Source organism: Myxine glutinosa, unplaced genomic scaffold (assembly GCF_964187855.1).
Source record: "Myxine glutinosa unplaced genomic scaffold, kmMyxGlut1.1 SCAFFOLD_1882, whole genome shotgun sequence".
Classification (NCBI taxonomy): domain Eukaryota; kingdom Metazoa; phylum Chordata; class Myxini; order Myxiniformes; family Myxinidae; genus Myxine; species Myxine glutinosa.
The window spans coordinates 57,650-77,061 of record NW_027617977.1 but is presented as its reverse complement, the minus strand read 5'-3'; the positions used below and the strand labels follow the sequence as shown (position 1 = coordinate 77,061).

The following is a 19,412-nucleotide window of genomic DNA, read 5'->3' as shown; positions in this document are numbered from 1 at the left end:
ATCTACCTGCACTTGAGGTGAGTGTTTTGAGGTGTACTGTCCCAGGCTTCAGGACTTGCTTGTGGAAATTTTGGGGACATGTAATTTGGAGTTGGGAGGCAGGTGAGAGTGATGACATGGCCGGTGAGGGGGATGGAATGGGGGCCACACAGTGTTTTGTGGGTGGAGTATGTTTTTGTGTAGTGGTTATGTGTTTCTATGTGGTCGTGAAGTTGGAGGAAATGGATGAGTGGTGATTATTGTGCTTTTGGAAATGTGTAATGGCAAACGTGAATTGGGGATTTCACATGAAGCAGGCCATGGCAAGCCTTGTAACATCTTTTACACCATCTATGGAATTGTGCTGAGTTGTGTTGAGAATTGAATGGCAGCGGGGGAGGAGATGTGTTTTGGGGATCTTGTGGGTGGGGAAGGTGTGTGTGTCCGCAGGTACGGATCAAGCTCTGAGGAGCGATGCCTGCGGCCCCCCTCTGCAGCAATTACCCGTGGCAGCCGGTGGTATCTGGAAATTGGAGCTCGTCGGTGGAGGGTCTGGTTGGGCGCCCTGGGGTAAAGGAGACCCCCCGGCGACCCGTGGAGCTGCGCGGCAGCAGGAGGCAACAGAGCCTGGTGTGTGTGGAGACCATCACCGACGAGGTAACGGCGGAAAGGGGCTGTTGGGCTGCCACGGGCCAAGAGGTAAAGGGGGGGGGGGGGGCAATGAACTTGTAAGTCGGTTGACTTGTTTTTGGGACTGCGGGCACCACAGCCTGAAGCGCCCCCACCATCTTTTTGTGTGGTACCTCCCTGCTGCCTAGTTGAGGAATGCACACATGTATAGTATATGACATCAATGCCATGGTCCTGCAGGGGGGTGTAGTGAAGTAAGTGCTTTGTTGATTTTTGAAATGCAGTAATGAGTGGTGGAATGAGAAAGAGTGGTTAAGGGGTTTGTGTTGCATGAATGTAGGCGAAATCCACCGAGCCATGTCACTCACCTGTAACATCTGGACAGGGCCCGTGGAAATTTAGGGGCTCATTGGGGATGGCCCCGCAGGTAAGGTTGTGTCTTGTGGCATCCACCGGGGGACGCGGTCTGTAGACCGGGGTTGTACAAATGTTGAGTTTTGAATTTCTGGTTAAGGTTAAGTTTTGTGGTTAAGTTAGATTTTTGAGTGTTGTTTGTTTCCTCCCTCCGCAGGAACAAAGAAGAAAATGTAAATACATGAATGCATGATTGTTAAGGGGTTTAGAATGTTAAGGAAGTGTAGGTAAGTAGTCCGACTCACTTCCCACAGCCCTCCTGATTTATTTCATAGGTTAATTAAGTGTGTGACAGTAAGCGTTAAGACTGGGATGGTAGCGCCTGCAGTGAACCTTGCAGGAGCTACGGTTCCAGGGGGGGGGGGGGGGGGGGGGTGTTATGTCGATGTGGTAGTGATATGTAGAGCAGATAGATCTGAATAGGTAACGTGCTTCGTCTGTCGCGGTAAGGAAAACTACCTGTAATAAGTTCATGTGTAGGCGTTTTGTCGGGTAAGGAGTATACTTGTCAACCTACCAGGAGGTTCGTGTGTTAAGTATAGTAGGGAGTAAGAATAAACCCCTTTTGTGTCCTCACCTGGTTAGCCAAACCTTTGTCCCTTTTGGCGCTGCAGACCAACATAGACATTCCGACAGGTCCTTAGCGCAACACGAAGTAACGCCCTTCCCTGACATGACTGTGAAAGAGAAACGGCAGAAGGAAACCAGGCCAGGACACCGCCGCATGGCCGCCACCATTTACACCTCCGACAGGCCTATCCACCTCGAGTGCCACGTGCTATGATGACACCACAGGCCTGTGATTTGGTGGAGGCCACTGACTGGGTGGCGCGCCAAGGCTGACGTCACCGCCGTGGAGTGATACAAGGGCGGCAGGACTTTCAAAGAGTGAGTGAGTTGGCAAGGAGAGATCAGCGAGCGCCGAACGCCAGTCTGAGAGTGGAGGGCAGTTGCGCGGCAGTTGGTGCAGAGCAGTTGCGCGGCAGTTGGTTCAGAGCAGTTGCTTCTGGCAGTGGACTTGCGCTCTCGTCCCCCCTTTGCCGTTCTTCGTCGTTCTGTGTTCGTGCTCGAGTCGGGGCCTACCTCGTGTGCAAACGATCGGAGCATTGAGCGGGGCCTGGTGGCGCGAGCGGGGCCGTGTTACACGCAAGACTACATACAGATAAGACTGTACACTACATTACCTTTCCCAATTACACGATGAACGTGTTCTTTTTATTAATTCATATCCCCTCGTCTCGTTTCTGAAATCTGTCATGTGGGGACGTCCCGATTAGGATATTTGTTACCGGCGTGTGCTTTTTCCTGTCGTTGCCTTTTTCCTTTAATAAACCCTTGTATTATTTTGCATCCCCTGTTAAACCTGTGCCCGCTTGAGTTAATCCCCTTACAGGACCGGAGCTACGTCGGTGCGCTGAAGATAAGCTTTTGCCGCAGCCTCCATTTTCCTTCTTCCTCCCGCGCGACATATAGTAAAATCCGTGTTTGGGTAGTTGCCTCCGAATAAGACCGTTTAGGCCATCCGCGACTCTGGTGTTAACCGGAGTTGCGCGACAATATCATGGTTGGATAAGTATCCACTACCCTGAGTTAATACTTGGTGGAAGCACCTTTGACAGCAATTACAGCAGCGAGTCTGTTGGTATAGGTCTCTACCAACTTTGCACATTGGGCAATATTTGCCCATTCTTCTGTACAAAACTGTTCAAGCTCAGTCAAATTGTGTGGGGGAGCATTGATGGACAGCAATCTTCAAGTCATGCCACAGATTTTTGATTGGATTTCGCTCAGGGCGCTGACTGGGCCACTCAAGGACATTTATCTTTTTGTTCCTTAGCCACTCCAGTGTAGCTTTGGCTGCGTGTTTCAGATCATTCTCATGCTGAAAGGTAAACTTCTGTCCGAATTTCAACTTTCATGAAGAGGGCAGCAGGTTTTCCTCTCGGACGTCACTTGTAGAGAGTCCAAATATGGTATTACTCACACTGTTGTAGTCGCAGCAGCGGCGCGCACACACGGCCGCATCATCCCAGCGCTCAATTCGATAATAATAATGAGCCAGGTTGCGGAATGCAGAGCTAAGTTCCTCATGTTCTAGGATCTCCTGAAAACATGAAAAAGGATATCAAATGTTGTGCAATTGTACACAAGGATTTTCACAACAAACACGCAGCTGAATGGCAATTTTCAGAAAGGACAATAATCCAAAATATCTCAATTTCTCACATTTTGCCGTCGCACTCACTGACGTGCACTTAAATCATTTTGCAAATAATGTGCAAACAAAAAAGCTTATCAATTGGAATCTAATTCAATGTCCATACTCTTTTCAAAGAACTGGTGTATCTTTGCAGATAATGCACTGAGTGGTTTGCCATTGCTTTTCCTAGCGCTAATCGGGGCAGGAAATATTGGAATTTGGCCAGGATGCCAACACACAATGGATGCCTATTCTTGCTAAAGGTGCCATGAGATTTTTAACCTCCACCAGCAAAGGCTAACAGATGGGAGAAAGATGACGATGCAACATTCGATGATGCAACATTCGATGACGCAACATTCGATGACGCAACATTCGATGACGCAACATTCGATGACGCAACATTCGATGACGCAACATTCGATGACGCAACATTCGATGACGCAACATTCGATGACGCAACATTCGATGACGCAACATTCGATGACGCAACATTCGATGACGCAACATTCGATGACGCAACATTCGATGACGCAACACTCGATGACGCAACACTCGATGACGCAACACTCGATGACGCAACACTCGATGACGCAACACTCGATGACGCAACACTCGATGACGCAACACTCATTGACGCAACACTCATTGACGCAACACTCATTGACGCAACACTCATTGACGCAACACTCATTGACGCAACACTCATTGATGCAACACTCATTGATGCAACACTCATTGATGCAACACTCATTGATGCAACACTCTGGAGAAAGATGATGAACAGGAGGGCAAAGCGAAAATATCCACATCCCTCCTGATCAACTGCAAGCGAATACTGGACTTATTTTTTCAACCATGTTTACAAGAATCATGTTAAGATGTTTACTCCGTCTACAAATATGAATACTAGAGATGTGTGCAAGAGTGGTCGATGGAAAGATGCACTATGTGACAAAGAATAGTTGTAGGTACCATTTTGCACGTAACAACGATTCAAGACATACCCCTGCTTCACACATATCGTGTATGTATCTGTGATAACACTGTGCAGCCAGATCGCTTTCATTGAGTCGCTCATACAGCCTAGAAAACAAAACAGACAAAATATGCAGGGATATCACCAGAACATACAACATGTACTATATAACCGGAATAGATCAGGAATGCAGTACTCACTTGGCGAGGTTAACTAGGGCAACCTTTTCCATGTCTCCGACACTGTAGGCTTTCCAATAACACTAACAAAAAATGAAGGTGAGGAAAGGTCAACCTGCAAATGGAAACGTTCAAATTTGAATTTTTCCGTCAAATATGAAAATTTACCTTTTTAGCTTCTGCAAGTTTCTCCAGCTTATGGTAGCAATCTCCAAGAGCAACGAGCATCCGCGAATCATTTGGCCTTCACAAGAGAAGACACATACAGTTAACATGAAATGAATTGAACAAAATGAGACAAAGAAATCCAAATTATGACATCAGCAATTCAAATGTCATAAATGAAAAATAAATTAAGTGTGGCAAAAAAAGAAACTAGTTTGGCCACACAATTAAAAACTAGTGGGCCAGAAAATTATTTTTCCCAGAGTATATAAAAATAACCACCTTTAGAGGCCATTTTCCCCGCAAAGCGGGGGTTGGCCTTTTTCGGGAACCGTGGTTGTTGTTTTTTGGTCCCCTTTTTTGAAGCAATGTTTTACGGCTGGATGCCCTTCCTGCCGCCAACCCTTTTTGCCGCCTTTTACGACAAACAGGGAATTACCAGTGAACTGGTACTCAATTAGCCGACCTCGGAAGGATGACAGTCTGAGTCAACCCCCCTGGCGTTAATTCAGCAATCGACTGGGATTCGAACCCAGGATCCTCGGATCCTAAGCCGGCACCCTAGCCGCTAGCCCAACACCAGGGATAACACCCATGTATACACATTTCTACACATACATATGCACACATTGTTTCGGTAGATAGAATTGCCTGAAACAACATCTCTCCAACACATACCTGAGCTGATGTGCCTGTCGATAGTAGTATATACAATAGAAAGGCATCTTCAGTATCTCGTACGACTGGGCAAGGCCATACCAGGCCCGGTAATCTCTCCTGTTCACTTCAATTGCACGTCTGAAAAGCAAAAGCAAATTGTACAATGGTGAACTATTAATTAAGTGCAGGCGGAAGGCCCAGAACAGAATAGGTCATGGGTACACATACATATTGCTACGTTTGTGGGGAGAGGGTAGATATTACCTTTGAACAGTTAGAAATGTATATACATTCGTATGGTCCGTGTTTGGGTAGTTGGCCAATCTTGATGTACTTTTTTTTTTTTTTTTTTTTTTTTGTATACAAGATCGAGGCTCGTGAAAGAGCGAACATTAATCACACAGAAAGACAAACCGACACATAAAACATATAACATCGGGAGCGGTAGACAAGATGGGGAGAGAGGGGGAAGGACACAAACACAACATTTGAGAGCAGGGACCGAGAGACATGGAGACATCGAGAGATCTGAGAGAGGGCGAGGGCTTTGGGGGGGGGGGGGGCATGGGAAGGGGGCGGTGGGAGAGGTATAAAACATATGGACACTGCCAGGACTTCCAGGAAAGAAGTTGGAATTTCAAACAAGGTGGATCTGGGGTGAATTAGCGGGGGTAGAAAAGATCAAGGTTTTGGATGGGGGAAGATAAGAGATGGTGGTGAACAGCTGTTTTAAAGACCTGGAGGGAGGAGTGGGATTGAAGGGAGTGAGGGAGTTTGTTCCAGAGGCGGGAGAAAAGAGGAATGAAAGAGTGAAGGTGAGCAGAGAGCCGAGATTTCGGCAGTTTAACCATCAGAGGGTTGCTGGCAGATCTTGTGCGACCTGTAGGAATATTTGGGGGACAGAGCACAGAGAGAGCTGGGGGTGCAAGGCCGGAGAGGAGTCGGTAGAAGACAGAAAGACCACCTACCTGCCTGCGGTGAGTGAGTGAAAGGCCCTCAGAGATAGCTTCATCGCGGGAGATTCCAATAATTCTGAAAGCTTTGGTTTCAACAGCGTGAAGCCGAGCTAGGTGTGAGGCAGGAGCACCGGCCCATAGGGGAGAACAGTATTCCATTGAGCTGCGGATGAAAGCCTTGTATGTGGTGAGGAGCTCAGGTGTGCCGAGGAAGGACTTCGCACGACGGAGGATGCCCAGTCGGCGACTGGCTTTGGAGGCCAGCTTGGAAATGTGGTTTTCCCAAGAAAGATCATGGCAGATAGTGAGACCCAAAATCTTGAGCGACAGAACTTCTTGGAGAGGATTGTTGAGAAAGTAGATGGGAGGGTTGTCCAGTCGATCTTTTCGGAGAGACATAGTAAGAGTGTGAGATTTGTCAGGATTGAAAGACATGTTCCACTTGTTTGACCAGTCTGTGATTTTGTCCAGGTCTTCAGAGAGTGAGGAGGCAGCAGACTGCCGATCTGAGGGAAGAGGAATGGAGCGGCAGAGAGTGGAGTCATCTCGGACTAAACAGAGAAATGTAGCTTAAGGATTGTCTGTTTAAATGGGCACCATACGGAAGGTGGTGCGTTGTAATAAATAGTTGGGATTTAAGGTGAAGCAAATGTACATGCAGCCTGCTGACACGTCACCGGTGGTGGCTGGATGTGGCCTTAGAGAGAGAGAAGGCAGAGTTGAAATTGCTTTCAGAGGGGCGGAAATTCATCGCATCAAAAAGAGTTGCTTCGGTGGAAAAAGTGGGAAAGTTTGCCTCGCCTTAGAAGTGTTCTCCGCTCGTGTTCCTGCTTATTGCCTGCTTCGTGTTTCTGCTTCGTCATCCTGCCTTGTGCCTTGTCTTGTTCGTGACTGCCTCGCCTGCCTAATCATCATCATCATCATCTGCTTCGATGTCTCCACAGCCAAACTAAGGCTTCACCCAGTTTCTCGTTTCCCATTCCCGTCTGTGCTCGAGTGAGGTGTGAGGTGCATTCGATTTTTATTCTCTTGTATAAAATTATTTATTTGTTCATTGTATTCCTCATTTTCTTCCCTTCCTTATTCCGCCATCATACCTCAGTGTCAATCTTCCCGTTATTTGTTGGGAAAAACCTGCCCTTTAAAGGAGCTAAGGTTCTCGTGTGCTTCCAGTGATCCCGTGTGCGCAAAGCCGCCATTCATCTGACTTGTCCAAGGGAGTAACAGCCAGTTCGGTCCATCTGTCCAGTGTTAAATAACACCTTGGACACGACAATATTGTATACAGTGCCTCCAGAAAGTATTCACATCCCTTGACTTTTTCACATTTTGTTCAGTTGCAACCTGAATTGAAAATGGATTAAATTTAAAAATTGTCACCGATCTACACAAAATACCAAGTTGTTAGACAAAGTAAAAGCATGTTTTTAGAAATTATTGCAAATTGAATGAAAATGAAATTTAAAAAAACAAACAAAACTCCTAACTTCTTCCTTTTCCCTATCACACCCTATAACCCTTGCAAGATTGGGCCTGCCTGTTTACCCACCACCCACTCACTATCTGTATGTTACCATTCTAGCCTCAATCTCCTCGCACTTCTACGAGCAGATATATTATACTGAACATCAAAATAAACTTATCATATCAGAAAGTGATAAGTTTATTTTGATGTTCAGTATATATTTTAAAAGTCCTTCAAAAGATGACCTGGAAGACTGAAGACGGACTAAACCTTAGTGTTATGTGTGAATGCAAGTTTCAAACCAGTGAGATCATCAAGAAATAGGTTATGAGTAAAGGGTAACACAAAGATAACTAGAAAGAGCAATCAGAGATCGAAGACCCTTGCCAGGTAGTGTTTTAGTGGTTTTTAAGGCTTTTGTGTAAAAACAAATGACTGATGACGTAAAAAAAAAATTCTCCACCAATTTATCCCGAGATGACACAATAAATTTCATCTTGATCAGATGAAGTTTTGTACTTGTGGAATTATGACGTCAAAATGGAGGCACCTATGACATCATAATTAACATGTTATTCCCCATGGAGAGTTCTTTACAATGAGCCATGTCTCAATTTTTTCTATTCAGCGCTTTCGGAGATGTAGAGGTGCAAAGTTTTTTGGCTTTTCCAAGATGGCGCCCATACCACGTGACCGATGATGTCATAATTATCATTTTAAAATTCGACAGGAGGAGATGCACCGATGGTGAAAATTTCCTGTCAATCAGACCAATGGTTGCAGACAAAATCATATTTATTCTGTGCGGACAAACAGACAGACAGAGACAGGCAGACAGAGAGACAGACAGACAGACAGACAGAGAGACAGAGACAGAGACAGAGACAGAGACAGACAGACAGACAAACGGACTCAGGTGCAATACCCTCTCCTCTGGTGAGGGTAATAATATGGAGGTAGTGCAGTGTTTATATACAATAAGTTCTGGAGAGCATGTCTATTTTACGTGACAGCCAAATACAGACTTGGCATTTAATATGGAATATTTTTTTTGTGGGGCTGAACTTACTTTTCAAGATGACTTAGAACCAAAAGATCATTGGAATTATGTTGAAATTATTCTAGATTTTGTTAATGTGACCTTTAAAAGAAACAAAAACCACATTTGACATTTCAAAGCAAATAAATTGATCCTTGAAAGTGATGTAAACTGATATCGAACTCAATTCACGGACAGTACTGTGTTAAACTTCTGTGCGTTTTCCAGAAGTATCTCTTTATTTTGCACATTAGCCAAAAATTTTTTTTAACAAAAACAAAAGTTAAATTACGACTGGGATTACGGACAGTAAAATTACAGTTCAGTACTTCGTGTAACCCCCACGAGCATTCAGGAGAGCACGTACACGTTGAGGCATGCTGTTCACGAGATTTGCCAAGGTTTGGACAGGAATCGCTTGCCATGCAGTTACAATAGCCTGCTGCAATTCACGCACAGATGTCGGCTGCTGGTCCAAGTTGTCGATTTGACGCGTTAATTCTGCCCACAAGTTCTCTATCGGATTCATATCCGGGGTCATGGCAGGCCACTCCATATGCTCTACACCACGGTCAGCAAGAAAGTGTTGGATCATGCGAGCATGATGAGGCCGTGCATTGTCATCTTGGAAGACAAAGTTTCCTCGAAAGGCTGCACGGACAAATGGAAGCAATGTTTCTTCCAGAATGGCCCTGTGCTTGAACTGGTTCAGGTTTACATTCAGAACAACCAGGTCAGTTTTGCCCCCTGCATGAAAAGCAGCCCAAACGGTCACCCCACCACCACCAGCTTGGACTCTTGGCACTATACAATCTTCGTTGTAGGCTTCATGCACTTGTCTGCGCACTCGGACACGGCCATATTGACGATAGACCAGAAATCTAGACTTGTCACTGAAGATCACATGATTCCAGTGTCCTGGCTGCCATTGACGGTGCTATCTAGCCCACTGCAATCGGCGCTGGCAGTGTTGTCTGGTCAGACGTGGCTTTCTCAGGGGACGCCTGGCACGATGGCCTGCTTGAACCAGTCGTTGGTTGACTAGCCTTCTGGATACAGGCACATTTGTCAGTTGCTGCCACTCAGCCCTAAGCCGATTAGCTGACTTGGTACGGCCATTGCGGACTAACCGGTGCAGCTGGCGATCATCCCTCCTTGTGGTTCTGCGGGGACGTCCTGACCTCGGTATTGGAGTAGGGACACCCCTCTGAGCATTTTGTTTCAGGATCTTTGACATCTGACCTTGAGTGATGCCATACTGCCGAGCAATAGCACGCTGTTTCATGCCGGAATTTCGTAAAGCCACCACAAAATGACAAACAGCATTGTCAAGTTGACGGACCATCTCCAGGGGAAGCGGCAATAACTTTTGTCGACGTGCAGCAGTTGTTTTCCACTAATACAGAACGCAACAACCCTTATATACCCGATTGTGAAGCCAATCGTCAAATGTACCTGTCCGTACATTTTGTCACACCACCTGCGATATAATCCTGTTATCGACTTCTTGCTGTGACAGACAATCAGTGAGATGGTTCTTTTAACAAAGAAATCACTGAAGCGTAAAAGAAACTCACCAGATTGATATACCGAGTTCAGAAAGTAAACCCAAGTCAAGAAAAAAAAAAAATTCCATATTAAATGCCAAGTCTGTATTTGCATGTATGAGAACAAAGGCTCCAAAGTTTGATATTTTGATCACAGAATGTTCTAAGTGTCTGCAACGGTGCACTATCTCAGGTTGTTTTATTTATCACTTGGGACACTATTTACAGCTCTCAATTTGGCATACGCCATGGTAGAAGAAAAATATTTTAAACACTAAAAGTAGATGTGAACCAATGTAACATGGAGCATCCTGTATGGTGAAATGGAATCAAACCAAAAACACTAATCTCGATTGTATTCATTACTGCGCAGCAAAATCATTGTTGTTTCTTAAAAGTAAAGAAAGCTAAAAACCTTTCGACTCCCTCCCGCACAAGGTTCTCCATGAGGAGGTGTGTGCATTTGTGTTATTAACTTTTGGGTTTTTTTAATGATAGCAATAAAACAGACCGGTATGCTTGGATAGCAGCAGCAGTGTTCTTCATCTCCATATACTCATGGCCCATGAGAGTCCAAGCACTCAAGCAACGAGGATTCAACTTGAGAGCCCTTTGGAAGTAAACGACAGCCTTCTCATGTTGAGTACACAGGCTGTAGTAGTTACCTGCAGTCCGACATGGATGAGAATGAAACAATTAAAGAAGCAAGCAAAGAAGATCCGACATTACAGTTGATCATTTCATACAGCAGGAATTATCAAATTTAGACAGCAATGGCATTTGGCAATTACAGAACTGTTGAAACAAAGAAACAAAAAAACCCACTCATGTGAACGGGTTTAAAAAGTCTCACTCCAACGATGTGTCGTGTGAGTGGTTCGAAATTACTGCCCAAAACAGCTAAGTGGTTATTAGATGAAAACAAAAGCCTCGTGATATTTCTCCAAACAATCCCTCCTCCGAGGTCTCCAACTGGTTTCTGACACCGTGCCTCCACCTCCACCCAATGCCTCCAAGCGGTCCATCCCCTCTGCCCCTCTCTTCAACCCCACCCTCCCTGAGGTCTCCAACCAGTCGCCGACCCTAAGGCCCCACAAACGGTCGCCTCTCCACTCCCCCGAGGCCACCCAAAGTCACAGCACCTGAAGCCCCCCAAGCAGTTGCTGCTCCTGAGGCCCCCCCAAGTGGTCTATGCACCTCAAGGCCCCCAAATGGTCAATACCCCCCCCAGGCCTTCAACTGGTCTGCATTCTCCCCCCCCCCCCCCCCCACCCTCCCCCTATACCTTTTAAATGTTTGTCATGGTTCACACTGAATGAAAAACGTAAAGGTAGAGGCATGGTGATTGTGATATATGACAGGTTCGACAATTTGTTCGGCCTGAACGGCACAGGAATCAAAAGGCGGTGTGTGGAGTCAGCTGTCGTACGCCATGATGACATCACAGACGTAATCACATCACATCGCCCCTGTCACGTGACCATATCCTCAGTTCTGATTGGTGTACGTTTGAGGGGACATACATACATACTGTGGTGAAATATGATGCAATGTCTCGAGCTGGAAGAGAAGGTTCGGTCGAAGGGCCGACCTTGAGGGAGCTTATGTAGGACCAGAATGTTCGGCGCTCGGTCTCGTGGCAGTTCTGTTACCTTATTGCCAAGACACTATCGGCATTAACAGGTATGTAATTGCTTGCAGGGGGTGGGGGGAGGGAGGTGTGCTTGGAGGAAATGTTTGTTTTGATTGCTTCCTTTGTAGTGCTAATGATTGTGCTTTATTTTGTGTTATAGGATGAGTGGAGATATAGTTCAATAAAACCTCATTACTTGAAAGAGGTCTGAGTTTTGATTTACAACACAAACAAACAAACATACATACATACATACATACGGACAGACAAACACTGTTCTAGACGGCTTTGCCCTATGGGTACGCCGTAAAAATACAACCGTCAGTCTCATGCTTGACATGCTGCGACGGGAGCCAATAAAGGCTATTTTTAGTCACTATGGCTTTGCCCTTTCACATTTTGACCGAATTTTTATTTACTTTCTCCATATTATCATAATAAATGTTTGTTGAAAATTTGATGACAAAAGCTCAAATGGTAAAATAAGTTATGGCCTGGAGATGCACATGCGCGCACACACACACACACACACATCGTTTTTTCCTTTTCTGTTCCTCACAATTCTATCTCTCTTTTATTCACACACACACACACACACACACACACACACACACACACACACACACACACACACACACACACACACACACACACAATTAATTGTACAGTATCGGTTGTTCCTAAACTTAAATATAAATAATTTAAAGGATTGTTGTAAATGATGTTAATTTCACAACATCCCATATTCAACTTTATTTAAATTGTAAACCTCAAACATAGTTTCTCCACCTAAAGCAAGAACTTTAACCCGTAAGCAACTGACTAGTTTCCCGACTGCATGGATCATCAGCTAGGCACCGTTCTTCCTCGAGGTTTCAATCCTTTCAGCCCAGGACCTCTCCAAACGGCAGATCCACAACCTCGATCATGGATCCACATCAATAGATGGTACATCAGTAGATCCACAACCTCAGTTGCGTCCAGGCAGTCAGTCAACCCATCAATGCACCAACATATTGCATCGCACATTTGCTACAGGTCAATAGGTAAACTATATTTGAGGTTTTACATGTAATTAATTCTTTAGTTTCTTTTAACTTGTAACATCTAGCCGTTACTGTACAATTAATTCTATTCTTTGTGGTTTTCATGCTTTGAAATGTAGTTGAACAAACATAAAATATCATATAAATGTAGTTTAACAAACACATTAAATTCACATCAACAAAGAATAAACATATAAATATATGAGAAACAGTATAGTGGATTTTCCACCAAAAGATCATGACAAATCAGCGGGAGAAGCCTCACCAAAAGAAATGTCAATCATCACACACATCTCGTTTTTCCTTTTCTGTTCCTCACAATTCTATCTCTCTCTTTTACACACACATACGCACGCGCACACACACACACACACACACACACACACACACACACACACACACACACACACACACACACACACACACACACACACACACACACACACACACACTGCTTTCAGAAAGTAGTCACACCCCTTGACGTTTTTCACATTTTGTTGTTACAACCTGAATTTAAAATGGATTAAAAATTAAGATTTTTTTTTGTCACTGATGTACATAATACCCCATAATGTCAATTTTGGTAATTTCTACAAATTTATTAAACATGAAGTACAGAACTATCTAATTTACATAAGTATTCAATCCCCTGGGTCAATACTTTGTGGAAGCGCCTTTGGCAGCGATTACGGCTTTGAGTCTTCTTGGGTATGTCTATCAGCTTCGCACATCTGGATTTGGGGAGTTTCTCCCATTCTTCGTTGCAGATTTGCTCAAGCTCTGCCAACTTGGATGGGGAGCGTCGGTGAACAGCAATCCTCAAGTCTTTCGACGGATTCTCAATGGGATTCATTCTTGTTCTGAAGCCATTACAATGTTGCTTTGGCTGTATGTTTGGGGTCATTGTCCTGTTAGAACGTAAATCGTCGCCACATTCCAAGGCCTTTTGCACTCTGAAGCAGGTTCTCCTCAAGGATTTACCTGTATTTGGCTCCATGTATTCCTGGAGGTCGAGATTGTTAGCAATCCTGTTTTATAGGGATGGGGTGCTAGATTATGCTGGAATATGGAACAATGTTACCATAAATCAGCCACAATTCAGCTATCCCATGAACTAGACACAATTGTGGTCAGTTAATGGCTCGGTTGAGATTGCGGTTATCAGGTGGTTACCGTCCATGATACAATATCATCTTTACTGAAGAAGAAATCAATTTATTGCGTCGGGATCCAATCAGAGACAAACTAACTTTTACCCCTTACACATGGTATACTTACTGCCTTTACATTTATTTTATAAGCAAGCACTCGACAAGACACTTACCAATGACAAAACATGTCTCCACACGGTACTTGTCAATTTCACACAATTTGTGAGCGAGGTAACAGAGCTCCATTTGCATGTTCTGTGTGTAAATGGAAAGCATCCACAAAGTTGCTTCATCAGGCAGTAAAACAAAACAGTTAAGAAAAGCATCAGGTTGCAGATCGATTACCTTTACATAGAGCAGGTTTGATAGATGATCCATATTCTCAATGCGGTATGGATCTTTCTTCGTCAAGTCGGTGAACAAAGCCAACGCTGTGTCGATATCTGTTCATGAACAGTGAAGGAAAAAAGTATTAGTGAAAATGTTTTTCACACTAAACACAGGGGATGGAAGGAGGGAGAAGACCCACAACAGTCTGTGATGTTATTTCCACTGCTAAATTAGAAAGGGCTTCTGGTTCTGGATCCTTGGATCGGTGAATGTGGTAGTGGGATGTTGTCGAGGATTCACCTGATCAAAACCGTTAACCCTTTCCTGCCTGTACCAACTGTGTGCCCTGCTGCCCCCAACTCACCCCAACCCACTCTTCATCTCAGAGTATGGCACACCAATATTCAGTGTCCATTCTAATATTACTAATCTCTCCATTCAAGTTTCTGTTGCAACTCTGGAAATTGTACACCAAATAGAAACACTCCTCTCAAAGATGTCCCCAATTCCTCTGTGCCTCTCCATGGCTACTCTCTCTTCTGTTTTGACAGGCCGCACCCCCTTTCTGGAAATGGTGCGCGTTTTCTTTCAGCTTTCTTGAGGCCCAGATGGCATCAGTACCCATGCTCTTAAAGTCTCTGTGAATTTATTGTTTCTCCTCTGTCTACTGTTTCATTAAGGCTGTCTATTCAGCCTGTCCTTCTCCCTTGGTTACATCCCGTCCACCTGGAAATCATCAAATATCACACCTGTCCACAAGGAGGGTCCAAACATGAATCCTCTAATCTACAGACCAGTAAGCTTGCTTCCAATTATAAGCAAGGTAATGGAATCGATCACAACTACCAATGTCAATTAATTCCTGTTGTCAAAGAGCCTATCTCTGACCATCTGCTTGGATTGCATTCCGGTCACTCAACATTGGAGATGCTAAGCTCCCTCGGTCTCTCAGCAATAGCTGGAGACCCTAAATGTCAAAGAGATCATGACTGTTTGCCTGACCACATCTCGGGCATTAAGCACAATCTGTCATCCTGCTTTGCTTGCCAGGCTTTCGCCTGTGATATACAAGGCTGCCATCATTCCTGGATTTCTGACTTCCTCCACTCACACAGTCAATCTGTTGCTGACAATGGAACCCGCTCCTTCCACCTAGTAAAAGCTGGAGTGCCCCATTGCAGTCAGTGGGGTGGGCACAGCCTTCTTCCTCACCTACATAAATAACCTCTCCGATACACTAGAAAACCCTCGCCATTTTTGCAGAAGGCTCCACACTGTGTTGAAAAGTACCCTCATTCCACTTTTAGGCTGACAGCAGGTGCATCACTCTTCACTAATATGGAAGTGATCAGATGCTGGGCTGATCAATGCAATATGTCCTTAAATCCTGGAAAATCTCAGTTCAGAAAGAAAATCTTTTAAAATCACACCTGTCTCCGGAATACTGTGGAATGCAAAGCTTTCATCGTGATTGGAAACTCCTGCGATGAGGTCAAAGCACAAGATCTGCTGCTTCCACATTGCAGGTAGATCAGTCACCTTTGCTCTCTCAGTCCTCCCAACTCTCAAACAACTCCAGGGTATATGTGTTTATTCCTGCAACCACTTCCTGGTTAAACGGCTAAAATCCAGGCTGACTGCACACCTCAATTATTTTGTTATTCGCTTCTCCCGCATGCATGTGGAACTTCCTCCCAGAGACTTAAAGCAGATGGTGCACTGTCATCTGATGTCATCACCCATTCTTACCTATATTATTAACCCCCATTAATGCTCCTTAAGGTGGTGAGCTGTTTCCATCCGCAGATGACGTGGATTGAACGCAACACGAGGAAAGCAAACATCTTTAACTGAGCACCTCCACAGTTCATTGTTTAATAACAATGTTTTCATTTTGTTTTCACTCATTTTCTATTCTGACAAGAAACAAATAATTGTCACATGTGTTAGGTTTTCTGCAAATACTGGATGATACGATGAAAGAACAGGCTGCAAGCTAAAATATACCATAACTTGAACAGAATAAAATTATAAGGCCGATGCAATTTTGAAGGTGCTTTAGCATGCTGTTGACAAATATGTGCACGTCTACCTCGAATGTTGTGATGGGCTACTGCGATGCGAGCTGTAATATACGTGCTTTTCCCAAAGCCCGCCTCTTGCAGTGCATTGTATTTCTGCAGCGCCTCTCCAGTCATTTGTAGCTCAGTATACACGTGAGCCAAGAAAAATTCCTTCATCCAGTGGTTGGGAAGAGCGAGGGTTTTCATCTAAAAGCAGTCAAAAAGCAAATGCATGTGAGACAAGCAGATACCAAAAGAAGAAACACGAAAAAGAGCAATCAGAGATTGCAAACCCTCGCCAGGATGCATTTTCAGTGGTTTTTAAGGCTTTTGTGTTTAAACAAATATGGCGGCCGAACCACGTGACCGATGACGTCATCATCATTTTTTTATTCTCCACCAGTTTATGCCGACATGGCGCTCAAAAAATATTTTATTCCCCATGGAGAGTTCTCTACAATGAGCCATGTCTCAATTTTTTTCTATTCAGCGCTTTCCGAGATATAGAGGTGCAAAGTTTTCCGATTTTTTCCAAGATGGCGGCCGAACCACGTGACCTATGACGTCATAATTATCATTACAAAATTCTACAGGTGAAGTTGCACCTATAGTGAAAATTTCCTGTCAATCGGACCAACGGTTGCAGAGAAAATCATATTTATTCTGTGCGGACAGACAAACAGACAAACAAACGGACTCAAATGCAATCCCTCTCCTCTGGCGAGGGTAATAATAAACGCCGATTGGGCCATGATATTTTGAGAGACGAGGAAGCAAAGAGATAGGTGGTCTGGACTGCCACAAAGAGACGGAGATTACAAAAAGTGGAACTGAGCCCAGAGAGGAAGGTCAGTCCGATGTCCATGCAAAGCTTGCTCTATATGAAACTAAAGCAACCTTTATCAAGGTGCTATTTCCCTCTCGGGACCATAGCCAGCAGGAATGAGATAGTTTGGAAAATGTATCCATGCAGGTAGCATTATACTGAGAGCAAATTAAGACAATACCATGAAAAGCAATGAGAAATCGTCTTAACAACCCTGCATTGCACTCATACCATGAATTAATTGACATGTGGGAAAATTACATGCCCAGACCAGGAATCGAACCCAGGTCCTCTGGAAAACCATACCACTGCTCTGCCATCTGGGCGACCCTGACCGAGCATGCAATTTTCCAACACATATAATTGCCACTCTTTCCGTCAAGTGCTTCAGGGGCACTCGCTGCCAACCATAGTAGCACCAACGGCCTGAACACGAGAGGGTCTTCCTCCAATGGGGGGACAAATCCATGTCCACTCTTAATAGCTATCAGAATCTGAGCTATCAGGATCTCTGCCATCTGAGCTAAGAAATTGCGAGCTTGGTCAGGGTCGCCCAGATAGCTCAGATGGCAGAGCACAGGTACGATTCACCAGAAGACCTAGGTTCGATTCCTGGGCTGGGCATGTAAATTTTCCCACATATGTCAATTAATTAGTTATAATCCTGTTCATTTATTTAATCATACCATTAAGCATCAACGATCAACCCGCAAAAGGGAATAAAAATTTAACAGTATGTACAAGTACATAAAGCAGTCTGCTATTGCAATCATCAACAGCATTCAAAACCCAGGGGAAAAAAAACCAAAACATTTGTACCAAATAAAAGGGGACTCGTACCATGTCCCGATCAGTAATAAGTGCAGCCAGCTCAAGCCAGACACCCCAGTGCAGTGGTGTGTACTGCGCAGCTTCAGCCAGCACATCAATGGCCTCTTGATGAAGATCAAGCTTGCGCAGCACAACTCCATACCTTAATAATGCAAACAAAGTTTACAGGGCCAAGTGGGTCAGTGTGTGAAATCAAATCATGATGGGGAAAGGAAAAAAAATTACATTAAAAAGAAAGTAATGAATAAATAAATTAATACCATTGCTGGACAATAATGAATCTTCTAATCATATTCACTTTATGGGAAACAACAGTTATTGGTGCAGCTGGATGAATGAATGAATGAATGATAGTTTTTAAGGCCATTTTTTCCCCGCTAGAGCAGGGGTTAGCCTTGCGGGCCCCATGACAATCATGGTGCCCTGTTTGAGGCAATGTTTTTATGGCCGGATGCCCTTCCTGACGCCAACCCTTGGTCACGCTCTTACGATGCGCAGGGATACGGTGCACCTATTCTAAACCGGGGTACACACCGGGATCATTCATCCCAGCAAGCTGGTACTCAAGAAAGTAAACCCAAGTCAAGAAAAAATAAATATTCCATGTCTTTCAATCCTGACAAATCTCACACTCTTACTATGTCTCTCCGAAAAGATCGACTGGACAACCCTCCCATCTACTTTCTCAACAATCCTCTCCAAGAAGTTCTGTCGCTCAAGCTTTTGGGTCTCACCATCTGCCATGATCTTTCTTGGGAAAACCACATTTCCAAGCTGGCCTCCAAAGCCAGTCGCCGACTGGGCATCCTCCGTCGTGCGAAGTCCTTCCTAGGCACACCTGAGCTCCTCACCACATACAAGGCTTTCATCCGCAGCTCAATGGAATACTGTTCTCCCCTATGGGCTGGTGCTCCTGCCTCACACCTGGCTCGGCTTCACGCTGTTGAATCCAAAGCTTTCAGAATCATTGGAATCTCCCGCGATGAAGCTATCTCTGAGGGCCTTTCACTCACTCACCGCAGGCAGGTAGGTGGTCTTTCTGTCTTCTACCGACTCCTCTCCGGCCTTGCTCCCCCAGCTCTCTCTGTGCTCTGTCCCCCAAATATTCCTACAGGTCGCAAAAGATCTGCCAGCCACCCTCTGATGGTTAAACTGCCGAAATCTCGGCTCTCTGCTCACCTTCACTCTTTCATTCCTCTTTTCTCCCGCCTCTGGAACAAACTCCCACACTCACTTCAATCACACTCCTCCCTCCAGGTCTTCAAAACAGCTGTTCACCACCATCTCTTATCTTCCCCCATCCAAAACCTTGATCTTTT

The 19,412-nt window shown here is 44.7% G+C and overlaps 1 protein-coding gene across 3 annotated transcripts in view; it reads right to left on the bottom strand.

The window, feature by feature from the left end:
* Positions 1–2,827: 2,827 nt before the first annotated feature.
* CDC23 (cell division cycle 23) overlaps positions 2,828–19,412 on the bottom strand; it is a 30,737-nt gene continuing 14,152 nt past the window's right edge. Inside the window, exons 6-15 of one of the 3 annotated variants that reach the window (XM_078769271.1) lie at positions 18,103–18,235; positions 16,466–16,643; positions 14,389–14,486; positions 14,217–14,298; positions 10,725–10,878; positions 5,225–5,344; positions 4,550–4,625; positions 4,403–4,464; positions 4,231–4,309; positions 2,828–3,127 (exon numbers count right to left, since the gene is read on the bottom strand). In XM_078769271.1, the coding sequence (XP_078625397.1) occupies positions 2,939–3,127; positions 4,231–4,309; positions 4,403–4,464; positions 4,550–4,625; positions 5,225–5,344; positions 10,725–10,878; positions 14,217–14,298; positions 14,389–14,486; positions 16,466–16,643; positions 18,103–18,235 (1,171 nt within the window). In that variant the 3' untranslated portion in view covers positions 2,828–2,938. Of the gene's footprint in view, positions 3,128–4,230; positions 4,310–4,402; positions 4,497–4,549; positions 4,626–5,224; positions 5,345–10,724; positions 10,879–14,216; positions 14,299–14,388; positions 14,487–16,465; positions 16,644–18,102; positions 18,236–19,412 lie in introns of all 3 variants that reach the window. The other 2 variants (XR_013621663.1, XR_013621664.1) reach the window with 2 other exon arrangements.